Raw genomic sequence first — 21113 nt, 5'->3', positions numbered from 1 at the left:
TGTGTGAGCTGCAAACAAAATAGTCTCTGGGATTCCTCCGAAGGGGATGTTTCAAGGTTGGGAGGAGGCCAGGTTTCTCAGGTCGACGCCATACTGCCTGGGCTCTATTCATCATTTTAGTTTATAGAGTGTCAGGTAAAATCATGAAGATGCCATTACAGCAACCGCAAAACCAAGGTGGCATCTTCAGATTGCTTGGTCTGTCCGACCCACAATCCAAAGCGGTAAGGATATTCAAGTTAACAATCACATGAAAAATGGAGGAAGGCACCAAGATGCTCACATAACAGTTGGACCAAGCAAACATGGTGAACATTTCACCTGTGAGTAAAAAAAAACCTTTTTAATTTCATGTATTTCATAGGGTTCGCTCACGTCACATTAAAAAACATTTGGGGGCTGATTAGTAGCTTTCATTTTTTTGTTAGTGTCTCTTTAACACTGCTGAGAGTGTCTCGTCAGCCAGAGTCTCTCCATTCCTACTCTGGGATTTAGCATTTGTTTAATTACATCTGCCGCAGAGACCAAAAGGATCTTTTTTTTTCTAATTAAACCCTCACTAGGCTGTTTCCACTCCCCAGCTCCGTGGGATGTGCAGTGTAGATTTTGTAGAGATGAATGGCTGAAAATAACTCTGCTGGAGGTGGTCAAGAGCCTCTGCCTTTCCAGGGGCGTCGGAGTGATCATAACGCTGCTGTTTCCATTTGTCTGAGCCTTATACCCATGTTGATGTGGGATGAGGATGTCAAAAGGATCAGCTGGATGCTGTGGTGTGTTCTCCTGTGCAACATATTGCTTCTCGTCGTCTCTGAAAGGAATTAGGTCAGCCCATGCAACATTCATAAAAGATACATCGTGTGTAAATGGCTGACAGCTTAAGTCGAGTCCCCCAACATGCCTGACCCAGTCACAGGGTATCAGCCTGTGCTTAACACATAGTCTTTCTTTTCCTTAAAATAAATCATATTATGGGCACCCTCAGGAGGGTTACACTGTTCTTGCAGACATATGAGAGCAATTCCAGGATATTAAACCCTGTAAGAATACTAAATAAAAGGGCACACACGCAGAAAAACATCTATTTAAATCATAAAGGCAGCATTGCCTGAGAACCTGTCATGAAGAGCACAATGGAGAATAAAAGCCAAGCTCTGTTGGTGAAAGACGTAAGTGGCACACAGAGAAGTAAACACAAGCCACAAGATTTGGTCTCTTTGGGCAAAGCTTCACCACCGCTCTGTTTTTAATTCCATCAGTCTACAGCAGACTATAGCAGCAATTTTTAAGTCCTACTGTATGTGTGACATCCTTGTTGTTTAGGGATCCCAGATTGTTTAGTTGTTGGGGGAGGGGAGACAGTGTGTGTGTTTGTGTGTCACAGGGGTGGGGGTAGAACAGCTTCACCATGTCTGTTCGTGCAACTGTTCAGTCTGTACATGGAGACAAACACATTCTAAGATCACTTTGTTCTCTTTTCTGCTCTTTAATTGTCAAACAGAATTCACACATTGTTGCATCGATTTGATTTACGCAGGAGACCAAATCACCCCCAAAGCTCAATATTGATATATGTATATCTATGATGATCTATGATATATAAGTCGGCCTGTAATCTTTTTCGGTTTCAGTTTACTTATTAAGTGTTTAACACTAAAACTCATAATTTCAAGGAATTTTCAGCAATATACCTATGAAACCATGTTATAGTACTTGTCCACTCCATTGGACAAAGTTAGCATCTAGCTAATGAACATTTAAGCATTCAACACCTACGAGAATGTTGCATTTCTGAGTTGGTGGAGACCAAAAACAGTTAAAGAAGAGTACAAATGAGACTTATATTGGTCAGGCTGCTGGACACGCCACTCAAAAGAATGCTGATGTTTCTCTGCAGAGGATGAATTGCTAACAAGCTGCTACATATACTTACAACTATTTTTCTACTGCCCCCAAGTGGTCAAGGACTGAGTCAGCAATTATAGTCCACCGACCTAATTCTAGCCATTGACAATCAGAACAACCTTGTGTATAAAACGGCCTGTGGGGGTGACTTGTGGACATTGAGGTTATTGGCATGTAGAGGATGTATATAATATATCTTTACACATGTTGTTTGGTGTTGTTTTTTTATGACTGATTGTGATATTGTGATATTGATATTATGAGAAGTATCATTAACCTTTAGCTTTTAAGAAAAAGTCTACATCCCCAAATATTTTAGCTTTTCAAATTGTTGAGTTCACAGCCCCAACTATACTGACTCGAGTGACACCACTTCTGGCAATTCATCCGATTTTGACATGTGAAGTTGGTGGTGTTCCCCTTTATATGAAGAAAAAATGTGAAATGAGAGTTTGGTTTGGGGGTCTGTATCCACACTGTGAGTCTCCTACATAGTGCTGTTGTGTCCTTCCAATACATTGGCAGAGAGTGATGTCATGTTTTATCCTGCATGCCTCCACAGGGAGCTGTAGACAGAGGGACACAGAGATATCTCTGCATAGTGCATAATGACATGAGAGATGAGTTGGCACAAAAAGAGGTATTTTTGAATTAGCCACTATACCACCATTGAGTCTCTGCTGGCTCATAAAGAAGAATCAACGCTGCGACAAAGACTCAAGGGTAAAAACTCACTGACGGAACAACCTATTACTGTCTCAGCAAAATCACTAAATAGCCCTAGATTCATCACATCACATCTGCAATGCTCCACATTAATCACGGCCATACTCTCCACACTAAACCCTTCATCTTTCCTTTTAGATGTTCCACTTTTAAATAGACGCGAGATCCTAAAACACTCTGAGGAGTTGCATCAGCTCTAAAAATATCCAGAGGAGCATGAAGTTACGCAAAGCTTACTTTTCAGCGTGGAGTTTTTTTAACCTCCTCTGCGAGAATTTCAAACGGTTTCAGAGCTTATTCTAACGATGCCTGCACAATGCTCATTCCTGTCTCTGAATCACAGTCTGAAGGGTGATTCGACGTAAAGTGAATATTCATTCAACGTGCATCAGTCTACTTGCATCTCATCTTAAACCTTGCAGTAAAGCGCTGAGTAATCCTGAGAAAGTCCGTCCATTCCCACTCTATATGAAGTACGACCTTGGACAAACCATTTGTCCCTTTTCTTTGTGAGAGGTCAGGTGACTGCAGTGCCGGACTCATTGACAGTGACTGCTTACCTCATTTATGAAACATAGCCATCTGCCAAGTAGAGCCCTCTGGTGGCAGTTTGACCTTTCAACTGCTCTTGACCCCACTTAGCAGCATTTTTGGACCTCTCCTAATGTGCAGGTGTTTGAGACACCTTTAAACTCTCTCTAGTGTCACCTCAGCATGGTATTTTCAGAGAGTACAACTGTACAACTGCAAACCTCACGTCTGCGGATGCCAGGCTTGCAAGCCAATGAAAAGAGAGTAGGATCGCCAGGTATAAGTGCGGTATGTGTTCCTAATAAACACTGACTTCAAAACGTACGCATAAAACACTGATGATCCATTTCATCTATATATATTTCAGCGTTTCCCCTTGGATTATTTTTTAGCAGCGGGCCGACCATATATATAGCGGGCCGACCATATATATATATATATATATATATATATGTATCTATCCAGTGTTAGCGTTGCCTCACTACCTCATAACCTTGCAGTGTTAAAATGCTAAATGACTTGATGAATGAAAGAACAACTGTAGATATTCCAGATACTGCTGTAGCCTAAGAATAGACTTAATGTATGTTCATGCGGTAATTCAAAATAATTTGAAATATTATGAATGCTATCTAGAGTTGCACCAACAACTCGGAAAATCTGTGGAAATTTTGGATCAGGAGTTGCCGAGTTGTTGAAGTTATCATTTATAATCATATCAACACAATTTTATAATCAGCTCTAAATCGTATCTAAATCTGCATGTCCATCTCTCACAAGCACCCAACAGTAGACTTTTTAGCCAATATAGTTTTTATGATCAATGTATATACACTTTACATTATTTATATGCCTGATCCTTTTTCTTTGCTCTTCATTATGTAGATATTAGAAAGCGGTATCACAGTTTTGTTTAAATGATCTAAACACAGAAATTCAACATGGTAACAGCTTCCATCATTTTCCCACATTTCAACTTCAAAGCACATGGACACACCGAGGTCAGAACAACGACTTCACAGCTTGGGTTGGAAAAAGGACCTTCCAAAGAGCATGTGAATGCACAGTTCGAGAGCTGCTAGTATGAATGTAGAAAATTTAATTTGTTTATATACATTTGTGACTGAAAAGGAAGTGACATTTTTGGGGAACCATAAGTGGCTCATATTGTCAAGGGACCCTACTCTCTTCTAATCGGCTCACTGTTCAATAACAGCTCTGAATATGAAATGAGACACACTCTCTTATGTATAGGCTATGTGGTTAATAAAACATGAGGCACCCTGATTCAAATAAAAACAATCTTAATGGCCTCGTCAGAATCCCACGTGAGGATCAAACTGAGGCCAGTACGTAGCTGAGATGTGTGGGTGGAGGCGGTGTGACGAGCCGAGGTGGTTGGAGGACGCCGGAGGAGTCCAGGGAGAAAGCCTTTGATGTTAGAGCGACATGTCAGATTAGCACAACATCACCGGCTCAGAGAGACGAGGGGAGCAAGAGAAGAGACTCCAGCAGGCTATGAGGTAACACCAGAGACGGACAGAGCACCGCCATCAGCCCTATACATGTTTTGTTTTGTTTGCTGAGGCCACTGGCACTTCATCAGGACGTCAATTGCAAAAGTACATTTGAGAGATATATTCATTAGGGACATTAAAACAATCCTATTTTCTGTGCTATTCGTTTATAAGATTACTTTAAAAATTTAAAATCTAAAAATCCTGTTTATTATAACTAACAACTTTTGTATTGTTTTGGTCATCATTTCTACAGATAAAGATAACATGGTACCACGTTGATTGCTGAGAAGCCTGTTTATCTAAAGCACTTAATTTGGAAGTGAAAGTGAAAGTGAATGGACCTGCAATGCAGCTCATAATGTCTAATTTGCACACAACCAATGTTTTTACAAAGCTGAACCAGGATATTTGGGTAATAATGTTATTCTTGTGATTTCCATGAGATTTTGTAGATGGGTGCGACATGGCCCAAGGAAGAACCCATTCAATTTGGGGACAGATCCAAATAAATTGGTGGACTCAGGATTTTTTTCACTTCCTTTGCAACCTTTCCCACAGAATAAATTCAATTTATGGCGGTAGCGGGGGTGCACGTGCATGAGGGTCGTTCTCATGCACAACAGATTGCGAGTGACAGGTACACAGACTAGAGTGTGAAAGAGAAGTTCTCGAGTGAGAGGGAACTGCATTGCATGCCACTTGTGGGTATATAACTGCAGCTGAAACTATGAGGTCTTCCTCAAAACTCCAAAACCATTTTCAGCAATTAGACTACTTCTTGTTAAAAAGGGGATATAGATATGGAGGGGTAATAAATGGTGAGACACACAGCCAATGGCAGGCTTACAGTATACCATAGACTGTATATTAAGATGGACAGTGTGTCAGCTTCCCAAAAGTGAAGCTAAATCATCTAAATCGCCCCTGGTGGTGACTGGCTGCAGAAACAGGTGCAGTCATAAACCCCTTCTCCTCAATGTTAGTGGATGGGACAAGGGCCAAATAGAACAGGTCAAAGAACATGGCAAATAGATTGTTTTCCAAAGATGGTTTCTGTCATTTTAGCTGGTTCTTATCACACTGACATATGTTCAAGTGCTCATTTGCTGCTAGGTTTGGTTTTATTTAGTTATGTAATGCAGATCCAGGATCGCTGCTGTGGCCACATCGTGGATCATGATGATGAATCTGTGACTGTGAGTATAACAAATGCCAAGGCCATCAAAATCACACTTGTCCTCTCCACCAGCAGACTGTAACAGCTGGGAAAACTCTGCCAATTCTGTCTGCAGGTGCAAGTGCAAGTGTCACATTGTACCTGCGCAGTCTTTCTCTTCATGAACGTAATGAATTTATGGATTGCTGGCTACTTTATATGCCAGAATTTGAGCGCAGCATGAATCTCACCTTTGGGCTTCAATACTTTGGCTGCACTTCAAGCTCTGTATCATCTCTAACTGAGATGGTGATGTAACCTGTATGTGCTGAACAATGTTGCTGCTTGTCGTCGCCTCTAAAAGCAAAACCATCTCCATGTAAAGAGAATTTGAATGTGTTGCTCTGAGTCTGCCATTTGTGTCTGGTAGAGAAAAGCATTTTAACTACAGGCTGTCATGTGTTAGGTTCTGAGAAACATGTATTCCGGTAGAATCAGAGTCCTTGTTGCTCTGTGTGGTGTTTTATGGCATCAAAATATGTAGGATCAGAATCTGATTTGAACGATTCCTTCTCTGCACAAATGTCGAGTGGTTTCTGTTTCGGTTGTGACCACGTGCCAGAGAGGGAAATGCTTCGTTTTCCTCCTGCATCACTGTAAAAGCATCACAATGGAAGAAGAAGACATTTGAGTATTAGGCCCAGTTTAGTGTGCAGCTGATTCAGTGTGACACTGCCCAGCTGGATGCCATGATAATGCCATCATCAGGGATGTGTCACTCCCCCCTTTTATCCCCTCTAATGGAGATGGTTCTTCAAGGGCCAGGATCAAAGCGGCAGTAGGCATGCCAGGGCTAGGAAAGGGTTAGTAGCAGAGGGGAAGGAGAAGGGCAGGCGGGCTTCACTGCAGCATTGCCCGATCCCTGTCTGCCTGATGCTGCACAGGAAAACTTCAGCTCTGGATGAAATCTGCTGCAGCGCTTCTTTCGGAGGTGGGATCAGGGTGAATTCAAGTTTAAAACGGTAAGGAACAGTGGATGTAGTGTATCACAGGACACTGCTGCCAGCGTTGTCTCAGAGTTGCCTGTACACCAACGCTGTTACGTAACCATAACAACCACGACAACGTGACAAGCGGTAGAAGCCGAGGGCACGAACACAACATCCTCCTGTCAGCAGGAGAACTTGAAGATCTTCTCTGCAGTGTTGCCATTGCCCTCACATCTAAAGATAGCTGATCCCTGTGACACCTTCAGACCGGAACACACACACACACACACACACACACGAATGAAAACAAAATCGCACACTATGTACTATGCACTGTCTCACATATTACACACAGACACACATCAGACTAGGATTCAGTAACTGAGCCTCTCATTTGTGCAACAGCAGCTGAGTAGCATCATTTTCTACGTAGTGAAACCAGTTGAGTCGACAGCGTGTGGGCGGTGGTGGATATTAAAATGACTGATTTATCATACTGCCATATAGATCCACTGATCAATACCTTTCAAAACCGTACACATCCCATGACTGCTGCTTGGTGGCCACTTAGCCCAGCGACTCCCAGTGGAAATGTGAATCCCTAAGACGATTCACAGACTAAGTGGCGTTTCTCACTGAATAGCCGGCTGCAGTATATCACCGAGGGTAATGAGGACAAACACTCCAAAACAAAATGTTCAAAAAAAGCCAACAACAACCAGTGAGTGCAGCAGACAAACACCATGTCAGCTCAGAGACGGAGAGCCAAGTGCTGCCTTCTGCCATTTGGATCGCCATGGAAACAGCCAAATACACAACCATCACTCTCATCAGCTTCAGCTCCATATACTGCAGTCCACGGCAAGTTGTACATTATATCTTCACCTTGCTGCAAAAATATGATATCTGCCTCATAAAAATCATGGTTACTTTTGTCATGGGGGGGGGTTCTTTGCATTAATGGCATCGTCTGCAAGTAATCACAACAATTATGTTTATATGGAGAGGAATAAACAGGGAAATGGGACAGATTGGTGGGGGAAACACTGCATGGGCTCCAGCTGTGAAACATCTGCACATGAGTAAATGTCAGCTGATCAATGCGTGTTATTTTTAATGCACCGCTATAATGAGTCATCAGAGACGTGAGTGGAGGGACACCATTGGACTACATCTCACGCTGTGTGTTGCATGGCACAGAAACGTCCCTGATTCCTTGTGTCACTGTAAGTGGCACCGTTATTAGAGCAATAAGGCCTACAGCCCAGCACAGCACGGCCCCGCACAGCTCAGCACTGAGCACATACAGGGGGGATAGTAAATGACGCACGTTTTCAACACAACCTACGTTTGTTGCATATAGCCGACTGACACTGCGATGCGCGTGCGATCAATCCAAGCACCTGGCCAGAGCGCACAGAGGTGACAGCTGTCACAGCACGCGTGCAGCCCCCTCCCCCCTGCCTCTCCCCCCTCCGCTGCTTACCTGCTCTGTGCGCTTCACCCAGGCGGACCTCGGTGATGCTGCTCGGGTCACTCTGAGATCGGCCCCGCTGCAGCACGCAGTCCTCCTCCTCCTCCAGCCCGGTGGCGGAGCACGATGCCATGGTGGGAGAGGGGAAGCTGGAAGGCGTAGCCAGCGCCGGCCAAGGTCGCCAGCATCAAGTGGTGGAGCTGCTTCACTGTGGCTGCGCTGCTGCAGCTGCAGCTCCTGCTCCAAGACGGGCAGCAGCGCTGCTGGGGAAATCCATTACGCGCGCAGCATCATGGCGCCTTCCTGTGCGCCTCGTAAATCCCCCTCTTTTCAATGTTCCCCAATATCTTTAGATAGAAAATCTTAATTCAACTTGTGAGATTCATTTGGTTTGAAAAGTGAAATAATAAATATCTAGAGTCCAGACATTGCAAAGGGGCTTCGGACATATAATGTAGGTTATGCAATAGAGTATTTAATTATATTATAACCATAGAGTTTGCATCTCACCGTTCTCCATATAAGCAAAGCCTTCACTAGGTCGACGAATGTGACTAAATGCATGGACTTTAGTACAAATGTAATGTATTTGTACTTAACTTGCATGGAAAAATATTGTTCTAATCTATAGTTACCAGTTGTTTTATAAATTAAGAATTTAGGCTACAAGCAAAACGTATGAATAACTTTAAAAATAAGGATGCACCATTACATTTTGATATATTATATTATATTCACAAATATATGTAAATTATTAGATTTAAATGCTCAGTCGATTAAGCACATTGATCCTTTTCCATACACAAATCTAACTACATCCACCGCAGACAGCTATGATAGTAGGCCCATATAATTGGGGCCATTTCCCTGCAGTGATTCTCAAAGTTTGGGCATAATTTTTCTGATGACACCTACTTAATTTTATTTCAGTAAACAAGAGTATTTTAGCATCATGGTAATAGTACTTTAGTAAAGGAGTATTTCCTCCACCACTGGCTAAACTCCTTTCTGAGGGCTATTTCACGCTTTGATGACTTACAGTGCAATAGGCCAACTCTTAGATGTGATCTGTCCCACAGCCCCTGAAGGCAGCTTTGCATTTATGGAGTGGCAGAAAATGGGGACTCTGTTAATGACGTTTTCCCACTGGACTGAGCCGTCCCCGTTTGTTGAGTAAAAGGATGCAGGGCTACACAGATGTGAGATCTGTCCGCTGAGAAGTTGTATTTTTCTGCCAGAAATATAAACATGCTGCCCCGAAATTAAATGGAGGAAAGTAAGGTAAAGAAAATAAGATTAACCTTGGAGCACAGACTATGGTAACGAGTTAAAGGCATCATGATTATCCTTTACTTAATTAAGCACACTCATATTTTCCCACGCATATTTTTATTACAACTTGTGCTGTTATTTTATTGAAATGAATGAATCATTTTTACACAGTTAGACATTGTTACTAAGAAGCTATAAAAGATAATTGAGCACATGTGAAAATATGAAACACATGATGAAATGTTTTATTGCAGCAGTAACAGCTCACTCCATGTCTCGTCCTCCCTCGAACTCAAGCTGATTGTACAGCTCACTGCTCTGGTGCCTGATTGTATTTTACACTTGCAGGTGATTGGTCAAGTGTTGAGGGGATCAAGCCGAGCAGAGCTGGGAACAGAGCGACGTGTCCTCCGGAAAAACTGTGAGGTGAGGTGGGGGTTGAATGATTAGAGGCCAAACTCTATGTTGGGCGGTAAAGCATTGATTACTGATCTATTCCTTCCGTTAAGTCAGAGGACTAACGTCTGACCCACTGGAACACACTGGTTGCTCCTCTTGCCGCACACTCTGCAGTGAAGGAAGATGTGTCCCGCATAGAAAAATTGAATGGCGCAGATTTGGCCCACATTCCACACATCCCACATTAGGCCCACATACTGCGTGGAATGATGACACTCAGGCGTTTTGCTACTGTTTGCCTGATCTGGGCCACAGGTAAGCCATAGCATACTGCATCTCATCCAAAGGTGCCAATGGTGGCCCGACTTTGTTCTGTACTATTTTGGCCATATTACCACATGTGCCACTTTAATTTCACATCCAAATAACACCTTGCTGAGAGCACTACATGTTTGCCAATTTTAGTAGACCAGTTTAGGCTCAGATCCATTTTGTTTGGGCCACAAGAAGGCCAGAAGTGCCGGATCATTGCCTGAAGTGGCCCACATCCGTATTCTACCTTGGGTCGTCACTCTGGAGGGGACAGAGCAGGGCAGGGAAAGAAAGGAGCACAGAGGGACACACACATTGAGGGTCAGTAGGACAGCTGGCAGACATGTCAGACTGAGTCACTAGGACCACTAGACAATTTGTACACATTACATACAAGTCCAAAAGCCTTTTGAGACACAAACCTGGATGAAGTAGCACATACGGGTCATCAGGGTTTGACACGCGAGGTAAAGCAGTCATCTAAAACCACAGAGCTTGCCTCGCTCTCAGCCATGAAACATGAACATTTGCAGGACACAGCCGGCAGGCAGGGTCGCCACAAAGATGTACGTAGTCTGTGGCTTTTTACCTGTCAGGCCATGTTTATATCTGTAAAGAAAGAATGACAATTAGATAAAGTAATATATTTCCTACCTGCAGTACTAGTTTGTTTTCATTGCCTCTGACATCACTGCAGGGGAGCAGCTGAGAACAGGTTCTGTGTCAGAACACTGAACAGAATACAATAAATGTTTATGCACTGTCGTTGTCGATCAATATAACTGAGAAAAACAAGGTTATTACAAAATAAACTGTCAGAACAATAAATCTCATCTTGCAACAGCATGGAGGGAGCTAAAAAACAAAGTGTTGTTTATTTTATCCTTTCTGCAACAACAGGTTCAGTGTTACTACTGTGGCTCAGGAGATAGAGTGGGTCGTCCTCTAACCAGAAGGATGGTGGTCGGATCCCTGTCTCCTCCATTCTGCATACTGCATTGTCCTTGGGCAAGGTACTGAATTTCAAATTGCCCCTGACGGTAGATAGAGTTAGAGAAAGTGCTGCACATAGATGCACTGTATGAATGTGTACATGAATGGCTGAATGGCAAAACTGTACTGTATATAGCTTTGAGTGGTCATGAAGAAAAATCATTACATAAATACAGACCATTTATTACTATGGAATACTTTACTATTAGTAGTACTAAAGTTAGTAAAGCAATGTTTAAGTCATGTCTGATGTTGCCTTAAAAATAAAAGAATGATCCCAGGGTCTTTCACACAGCGAGTAGCAAGAATACTCAGCTCAGTGCATCTCTAACAAAAACGCTACAGCTACGAAAAAACAAGAATGCAAGCTCAAAATGTGGGAAATGTGCTCCAAATCCAGAAATGCAGATCTTTGAAAATCTAATTTAAGTACAACAGTGGACTTATACGTAACTTCCTGGCTCATTGGCTCAAAACGAAATTTTATACATAGTACAGTCAAAGCCAGTATATGATGTGTGGCTGTGCCAGTTGACTCCTGTATAAACTGTACCAAATTTAAACCAATTTACATCAGTTATCATATACACAGTGGGCACGATAGCTGTTTGTGGCAAATAATACAATAATGTTTGAGTGGTCAAATTTGATATGAGGCACAAAAGTTGTTTTGCTGTCTATCTATGGCTCAGGGGTTAGAGCGGTCGTCCTCCAACCAGAAAGTTCATGGTTCAATCCCATTCTTTCCCATTACGAGTGCCCTTGGGCAAGATACTGAACCCCAGATTTCCCCTTCTCATAGAGAAAGATGCACTGAAGGTGTGTGTGAATGTAAACCTGTACTGTAAAGCGCTTTGAGTGCTCATCAAGACTAGAAAAGCACTATATAAATACAGACCATTTATCTTAACAAATAAATATATATATAAATAAAAGCAAAATGATCATGTTATAATGAAGTGATCAATAGAGAATGCCAGCCCAGCATGGCACTTGATTCCAAACAGGGTTATCACACAACTGGTGGCTGGAAGAGTCAGGGGCTGCCAGGTGACCAGAGAATGTGTTCAAAGTAGACGATGGCGTCTGCCCAGCGATACGCCAGCTTCCAGCTGATTACAGGAGCAAACAGGATGAGGGGTCTGAAGTAGAAATTGTTTGTCTGAAGAGCAAAGACAAGAAAAGAAGGTGAGCAGCAGAAATATGAATAAACTCAAACCAACCAACTAAAATGCAGACTGACATGTCACAGTAGACATGTATGACACTGATGCTCTGTGTGACCACAGTTGTTGAATCCAAACCCTAAATGTGCACAGTCTGTTATCGATTACTCATTTCGTGCATACTGAACCTTGTCCAACCACATTGGTCCATTGGCCTGCCCAAATACCCTGCGTGGTGCAGACAAAGCCCAGCTGTCCACAGACCACCTCAGCTTCATACAGCCCCCAGCTGTCAACATAAAGTGTCTTTTGTAAATGTATGATAACTTTTACGAAGATATGATTCAACATTTTTCAATACTCCACTGCAGAAATCTTTTCACTCTATAGTTTCTAACATAAACTCAAACTTCTACAGTAGGATGAATATGCAGATGATAAAACTCAGTCACACTCTGCTGTGGCCTGTGAAAAATATCTGAGAGAAATACTCAAGACTTTTTAGAACAGACTCCTTTTTCCTGAGATGTGGGTAAGAACTTGGATTCATTTGTAAGCAGCAATGAGTGAAACAGTGAAGCTCAGACCTCCATGTGAAGTCACTATAAGCACATGCTTTAGCTTTACATTAAATTTGAATATACCATTGATATATACATATGTCTATTGGACTAATAAATATACATATATTGTATGGTGTTGTCTTAGGGCTTTTAAAACTAGAACGACACTTGGTCGAGTGCATACCTCCGCCAACCGTCTCCTAAATTAAATCAAGCTGCATCAAATTTCACACACTCATGGATGTGAAGAGAGTTCTCTTTACGTGCCATCCCTGGAAAAGTGTTTTTTGATTTTTGAAAAGATACTATCTCACAATGTTTAAGAAAGGGGGAAAAAATCCTGGATCCATCCCCTGATCTGGATCCACACCAAAGATTTACTGGGTTCTTCCTTGACCATCAAGTTTCGACCAAAGTTAAAATCATCTTCTGCCAATGTTGGAGCAGTTTTGGTTATGGCATGACAGATTACTCTATTGCTTCTTTCTGCGAGTCTCATTTATTTCAGGTGGACCAGAGCAGTAATGAGGACTTAGCAACATTTGATAGAAAACCTATACAATAGAAACACTGACAGTGGTAGCCATGTTTACTGATGACCTGTAGGAGCAGTGGGATGTTAACCAATAACACCAGTAATGGTGATGAAATATTGTATTAACAGAGCCTGTAACCATGAGCTTAGAACCTCATTACATGCTCAGAGGCTTTCTACTACACACTCCCAGGCTGCTGCAGTCATTTGATGGTTTATTCATCCTACTACATACAGACATGGCAGGTGATGTAATAATAGTACATTAATTCCTTCCATGTATCACGGTGCATGTGTCAACTTACTGAAAACCTGCTTGAGCTCTAACATGTTAATCTGCAGTAGCTGCTTAAGACATGTTGTTTGTGGAGGGCGTGATCGCAGGAGCTCAGGCAGTTGGAAAAACCATTACTGGGTGCACCCGAATGGAAAATGATGTGGTAATGAGGTGACAGTCCTGCAATCCACATTAAGTGTTGTTCTTGTTTTTTTGCTGATGATGGCACCATATGGAACAATGTTTGTAATATGGATCACATTTTAGGCAGTTTCTGCAGGCTTAAGTACATAGGAAGATAAATGTTTTAAATTTACTATAGAAAAATCCAAGTGTGGGGCATTTTGTTTTAAAAAGAAAACAACACAGCACAAGCTCAAGTTATATAATGTCAACTGTTAAAAGGTTCCTGGGGGTCTGGTACGGAATGTCATTGGGAATATGTGGAAAAGGTACATCATTTAGAAAAAAATTGTAATAGGATCGGACTATAGGGGAACAGATTTTTTTTTATTATGATATTTAATTTAATGACATGATCTGCAGTAGATGGGGGCAATAGCTTCCTCTGACTTAAGCACTTAATAGGTTCAAGTTAGTCACAGACTGCTTCTGCTTCTATGTACAGCCAAGTGTGAAACATCATTTGATATTAAGAAGAGGCAGAAGGGGTAAAGTTATACTAAACTAGGCTGGAACAGGTAAGCATCAAAACATATGGCATGTGCTGAGACTGTTACACTGGTTTTAATCCACTGTAGCTACTGTCACAGAGAAAGTAACATCTTACTGTTACATCTCACATGTAGAACTGTATCATACCAGAGCACAGTATGCAGGAAGAATGATTGAATAGGCTATATGAAGATGTGAAAACAAATACACTGCACATAAAGATATGAAGATATATACAATGTATAAAGGATATATAAAATGTATATACAGATATAAAATATATTCGCTATATACAAAGATATGAAGATATATTGTCTGTATATAAAGATATGAGCACATATAGACAATTTATATGTAGATATGATAATATATTCACTGTATATGAAGATATGAAGACGTATACACTAAAGATATGCAGATACATTTACTGTATACACATATATGAAGATATATATACATTTTACATAAAGATATGTTCTCTGTTTGTAAAGATAAAAAGATACATATTCTGTATATGAAGATATATACATGTATATGAAAATATGAAGATACATTCTCTGATTATAAAGATAAAATGATATATACACTGTATATTAAGATATGAAGATTTTATTTACTGTTTTTAAAGATACATTTAAGTAAATATATATACAGTATATGCAGTCATTGGTTTACAATTATCAGTGGAGTTCTGTGCTTGACCTGAAGGGGGCATCAATGTGTTTTCGCTGCGTCCGGGGTCTGAAGAGGCATCAAGAAGAAGTCTGTAGAGAATCATGGCAGACACAGAGGCGGACGCTATCAACGCTGTCAGCGGTTTAACTAAGAGCTGTGATGGTTCAGGGGGCGCTGGCTCACCAGAGGATGAGAGCCCGGACAGACCTGAACGTGGAGCTGAAGCTCAGTTCACCAAGGACCTGAAAAGCGTCCTGGTCACCAGCGTGTTGAACTTAGAAAAGCTGGATGTAGACCTGTACAGGTGAGGCCACTGTGCACAGCTGTGACGACATGGCAGCTGGGTCTGTCGGGTTCACCGCAAATAGGACACTACTACCTCGAAGTTTTTATATTCCCATATTGACGTACTCTGTGTTAAGCGCTGTAAGGAACATTGTTTAGTGTAGAAACCAGAGGCTACTACAGGGCTCATACCTGAGTTTCACATCTAAACGGTTAGACTATCAGCCCCTGTGTCTTTTTTCACTGGTGTTTATAATCCTGCAGGAAATATGCTCTTTAACCAACTCAACTTCATGACACTAACACGTTTTGCTCAGCCACACAATGCCATCAAATGAACACAACGTCTGTGTGCTTTGAAGCCTGCTAACATTAGTCTGTACCACACGAACTACAGCACGGTCGCACGACTTATGCGTCACCACCATAAAGTTCCTATTTCTGATTTAGTTAGTCTCTCCCACGTGTTCTGCAGAGGACAGTATAAACACAACGAGGATGTAAATGCGGACTATTGATGAGTAGTTTTCGTGTTCGGCTTGATGACGTTAAATGTCGTCGACAACCTGTGTAGTCTCATGTAGTCTATGTTAGCATCCGCCTTTTAAAAAGTCACCAGTGATGTTTTTACTGGTGTATTTTGTGTCATGAAATAGAACATGATAATGTCTTTGCTGAGCTTGTGTGAACCACAGACATTATTCCAAGCTTCTAACTTTGGGATGAGGGAACCGGAAGTGCAGAAATGCTAACATTGCAGCCCCCCCTGCTGTTTTGTTCTTAATGTGTTTTTAATGCACAGATATTTATACAAAATGCAGAACACTATATAATTTGTATCTCATAGTTATGAGTCCACCTGTAAAATAAACAGGTGGTGGTTTCAATGAACTTACTCTCATTCAAATCAATGAGCAGACTAAATTTCATAAAAAACTTTAATGTAAAATACGATACAGATGAATAGTATCACAAACGTCAGCCTTCAAAATGACCTCACAATCACATCTACACCTGTTTTAACAAACTTAACATTAGACCCATCATGGAGGTATCACTTATTTGATGATTGTTTTATTATACTATATTAGGTTTAGTTGGGTGCAACTGTTTGAATGTTTTATTTGTTTTTCTAATTTCCCCCAGAGGGACGCATCACTGGATACCGCGCTCCAAGCGTTTGTTTGGAGGTCAAATAATCGGTCAGGCCCTTGTGGCCGCGGCCAAATCTGTCGATGATAACCTCCATGCCCATTCTCTGCACTGTTACTTTGTGCGAGCAGGTAAGATGAGCTGACCCCATACAGCATGAACTGTACATGTGATATTAGACAGTGTTAATTGATTCAGAGCAAGATTTCAAAGAAAAGAATAGACTGTTTCACAGAGTTATACATTCAACAGTTCCTCATCTACCAATAATCAATAAAACGTTCCAGATAATTGTGCACAGAGTCTTCATTACTGTTTCTCTTCAGATGTCTTCTGGATGTTTTTCAGGGGATCCTAAGGTTCCGGTGCTGTATCAGGTTGACCGCACAAGAGATGGTCGTAGTTTCACAGTGCGCTCCGTGAGGGCCATCCAGCACGGACAGCCAATACTGGTCTGCCAAGCATCCTTCCACAAGCTGCAGCCGAGCCCCGTGCAGCATCAGTTTACCATGCCGGTGGTCCCTCCGCCTGAAGACCTCCTCACTGTGGAGGAGCTTATTCATCTTCATCTCAAGTAGAATAACCATTTGTCATTAACAAGGCACTAATACAGACAAAACACACATGTATAGCAAGGCATATGTGGAGCTTTTATTCTCAGTTGGTTAGATTAGAATATTACATTAGAAGGTACCATCAGTGGTTTCCAGTTTTAATTTAAGATTTTTGCCATCATCCCATTAAAATCAAGGTTAAATAGATTTTTGTTGTGGATTCAGCACTGAAATTTACATTTGGAAAAACTCAACTACAGTGTCTGCTTATTTTCCATGAACAGTGCCTGAGGGGGAGAAAGAGGGAAAAAAGCAGTGAAATGATTGAGAAGATGAAAATTTGAATATATAAGGAAGTAACATAGAAGAATGAGGTTACTGGAAAAGTTGATCAATCATTGAAATATCTAAATGATTTCAATGTGATCACATGAATGTCAAAAAACTTCTTGTGGCTTTGATTCAAGAGCAGTTTGTACCCTCATTGTAGTGAAAGCCTATTATCACTGTCCATTGGTACGTAGCCCTATACATTGTGTTAGTGGGGGATTCCACTTGAAATTGATCATATTGCGATTTTTACTGGATCTTGTTCAATTTATTAAGAAGAAAAAGTGGAAGTGACGGTTGTATCCAAGTATGTGATAAAAGTAGATGGACAGATTGCAGTAGACCACAAAGATGGAGGACTCATTTAAGCTTCAAACATGAAATTGGATCAAGCTGTGTTACCTGAATAGAAAACAAACATCACAAAATATATATGCCATTCTCACTTGTTCATTTTATTTGAAACAGTATCCCAGTAGAAGCTCACAGAGGTGCTGTCTGAAGCAGGTCCACTCACAGCAGACACATTGACTCTTTAACAGAAAAACATTTGGTAAAAAAGTCCTTGAATTGCCCTGCAGATGGTGTTCCTCAATCACGATCTTCTGTTATTTTACAGTAAACCAGACCTGTCGGAGAAATTAAGACAAGGCCTTAACAAACTGCTGGCTAATGAGATCCCCATTGAGATAAAGCCAGTCCAGCCACTACCCTCTTACAGACCTGCTGCCTGTGAGCCGAAGAAGCTGTTCTGGGTGCGAGCACAAGGATATATTGGTAAAATGATCTTAATTAATTATTCTGCCCTTTGCAACAATGTGTTACCTATATGGAATAGAATTTGAAGCGACATCCTATAATTCTACGTCCATGTCTAATTTTTAAGTGTATTGAATATTTGCTGCAGCTAAAACAATCAATCAATGCTATCATGATGAAAGTATCAAAATTAAAAATAGAGCAAACTGAGAAAAAAGAAAAAAACGTTGGGGGAAAAAGTTTCAATGGGAAAATAAATGAAAATGTGAGACTTATAAGACACTATAAGCTAAATTTGATGATATGTTTTATATTTGTGTTCATGTAGGTGAAGGCAACATGAAGCTGCATTGCTGCGTGGCTGCATATGTGTCAGACTTTGCATTCCTGGGCACTGCACTGTTGCCTTACCCCAGCTACAGGGCCCAGTTCGTGGCCTCTCTGGACCATGCCATGTGGTTCCACACCACTTTCCGCAGCGACGAGTGGATGTTGTACGAGTGCGACAGCCCATGGGCAGGTCAGTGTGGTGTGTGCTTCTCATCTGTTGTGGTTCATTTGTTGTCTGAGTGCGTCACAGTGCTACAAACTACTGCAGCCACGCAGTAATATTTTAAATGCAAGCATCAAAGAAAAAAATAGAAAAAAAACACAAAGTGTGACAGATATATAAGTATGCACCCATTACAATAATAATAACTAGAATTAGATAAAGTCAGGGAATCCGGTACGATACAAGTAAGTTTTAAGCTTTGCTTTAAGGGAAGTTACTGACTCAGCCTAAGGTATTTCCTCAGACAGGGTGTTCCAGAGCCTATGAGCTCTTATTTCAAAAGCTCTATCCCCCTTAGTCTTTCACCAAGAATCCAGTTAAAGGGCCCCTGCCGGAGGATCTACAATCTACATACAATCATGGTTGTATGGGGATGAAAGATCTGTAATATACTGAGGAGCCAGACCATTAAGTTCATATAACCTATTAGAAGCCAGTGTAAAGAGGCTAAAACCGGGGTGATGTGTTCCAACCTGTTGACTCTGATTAAAAGCCTGGCAGCTGAGTTCTGTCTGAAGAATCTCTACACATTTTCTATTCAGGCATGTAAAAAGGCTGTTTGAGTTTTCCAGGCGTGATTATATAAAAGAATGTAAAATAGTTTAACATGGGTCTCTAAACCACAGAGACTTTCAGAGTGGTATGTTGTACATTGTTAATTTTGATAAGAGCTACACAAACAAATCTGTCAGTCCAATATAGTATATCAGTATATGTGAGGTTAGTGCAAAATATTAGTACTATCATTGAAATGTAATAATGCATCAGTTTAGAAGGTTCCTTGTACAGTTAACACCCTTTGTTCTCTGAGGATCTCTTTTATATCCAAGCAATATTGGTTATAACTGATATAATAACTGATATTGAATTGAATCAAGTTAGAAATCAATTTAGAACCTTGTGAATCTGTATGGAATCGATTCAAAATCAGTGACAATACTCAACCTGAACGCAACTGTTGCAGCTCGTGTCAGCCGACCTTGTCAAAATCCTGGAGACAGATCAGTCCTGTGCATCGTGCTTTTGTCTAACGTGGTTTGTGTTGTGTCCTGCAGGGGGCAGTAGAGGACTGGTTCAAGGCAGACTGTGGAGAAGAGACGGGGTCCTGGCTGTGTCCTGTTCCCAGGAGGGTGTCTTGAGAGTGAAATCCCTCACAGAGCCCAGCAAACTTTAAACACATTCCTAAGTCTAATTTATGTATAACTCTGATGATGTGAATTTATTTATCATTTTATAAATAGATTAATTTAATGTAAATATATTGATTATAGGGTTTATGATTTCTGTATCAAGAACATGCTAAATCTAATGTTCTTGGCAGTCAATAAAGAAGAGGTTCTAATGGAGACATGCTTCTCATTTGTTAGATGAGATTTTTTCTATGAGCTGCGGCTCATGACATACTTTTATTTGATATTCATCAATGTCGAGACCATATTCTACTGCAAAGATCGCTTATACTTTTAGTGTCACTGATTTGACACATCGTTTTCTGTCAACATAAACATAACATAACAACATAACAAATACGAATACATCGAAGTTTGTTTCATCAAGCTTTCGGTAGGTCATCACACAAACATAAGAGCAACATTGGCACTATCAGTGTGCTTATAGATATATAATAATACAATATTAGACAGATATCCTGGCACAGAGCTTAGTTGTGATCAGAGGTGGAAAACTAAATCAAACATTAAAAACAAACAACATCCGGATTAAATGGCTTTCCTGTAAAAATTTGTTTTAAGAAATGATTTTATGAACTGGTAACATGCTGCCAAGTCTAATTACCTCAGGGAAGGAGATCCAGAGCCTCTGGGCCCTGATGACAAAAGCCTGTTCACCCTAAGTTACAACCCTTGACTCTTAGGAACTACTATCGTGTGTTGGTTGGAAGATCTTAGATTAGGGAGTTAGTATCTCTGTAATACAACTGGGGGTCTGACTCTGCTGAGCTTTAAAAGTTATTTTAAAGAATCTTATAATCAATCAGTCAATATAACGGCAGCTAAGGAATGGAGGCGAGAGTTGGAGAGGTATGGGTCCTACGCTTGGTGTTGGTTAAAATGCGAACAGCAGCATTCTGCATGATCTGAATTCAAGACACATGAACTGAATACAGTGAGGAAAGAAAACAAGAAAAGTAATGACCTGAGGCAGGACGAGCAGGAAGACGGACAGACTGATTCTCAAACAGATGATACAAAGTGACGTGATTGTGGAGCATGATGGAATGAAGATGTACAGATTTGTCCACCTGCAAACGTGTCTTAAAATCTACTACCTCATTTATTTGGGGTTATTTTTGTTTA

At 41.0% G+C, this 21113-nt stretch overlaps 2 protein-coding genes across 2 annotated transcripts in view; one reads left to right on the top strand and one right to left on the bottom strand.

The window, feature by feature from the left end:
- phactr3b (phosphatase and actin regulator 3b) overlaps positions 1 to 8569 on the bottom strand; it is a 47523-nt gene extending 38954 nt beyond the window's left edge. Inside the window, exon 1 of the mRNA XM_034584404.1 lies at positions 8311 to 8569. Coding sequence (XP_034440295.1) covers positions 8311 to 8431 — 121 coding nt within the window. The 5' untranslated portion in view covers positions 8432 to 8569. The remainder of the gene's footprint in view (positions 1 to 8310) is intronic.
- Positions 8570 to 15235: 6666 nt separating this feature from the next.
- On the top strand, positions 15236 to 20940 carry acot8 (acyl-CoA thioesterase 8). The gene is made up of 7 exons (XM_034584412.1): positions 15236 to 15469; positions 16597 to 16733; positions 16951 to 17176; positions 18106 to 18263; positions 18574 to 18765; positions 19854 to 20861; positions 20905 to 20940. The coding sequence occupies exons 1-6, from the start codon at positions 15267 to 15269 to the stop codon at positions 19970 to 19972; spliced, it is 1035 nt and encodes a 344-aa protein (XP_034440303.1). The 5' UTR covers positions 15236 to 15266; the 3' UTR covers positions 19973 to 20861; positions 20905 to 20940.
- The last annotated feature ends 173 nt before the right edge of the window (positions 20941 to 21113 follow it).

The sequence above is a fragment of the Hippoglossus hippoglossus genome, chromosome 5 (assembly GCF_009819705.1).
Source record: "Hippoglossus hippoglossus isolate fHipHip1 chromosome 5, fHipHip1.pri, whole genome shotgun sequence".
Taxonomy (NCBI): Eukaryota; Metazoa; Chordata; class Actinopteri; order Pleuronectiformes; family Pleuronectidae; genus Hippoglossus; species Hippoglossus hippoglossus.
This window is presented reverse-complemented; position numbering and strand designations above follow the sequence as displayed.

What these genes read in the sequence shown, in the direction of transcription:
- acot8 (XM_034584412.1), top strand. Translation starts at nt 15,267, where the DNA reads ATGGCAGACACAGAGGCGGACGCTATCAACGCTGTCAGCGGTTTAACT. An exon ending in CTGTTACTTTGTGCGAGCAG is followed by an intron (nt 16,734 to 16,950) that starts GTAAGATGAGCT and finishes GATGTTTTTCAG; the next exon opens with GGGATCCTAAGGTTCCGGTG. An exon ending in CTTATTCATCTTCATCTCAA is followed by an intron (nt 17,177 to 18,105) that starts GTAGAATAACCA and finishes GTTATTTTACAG; the next exon opens with TAAACCAGACCTGTCGGAGA.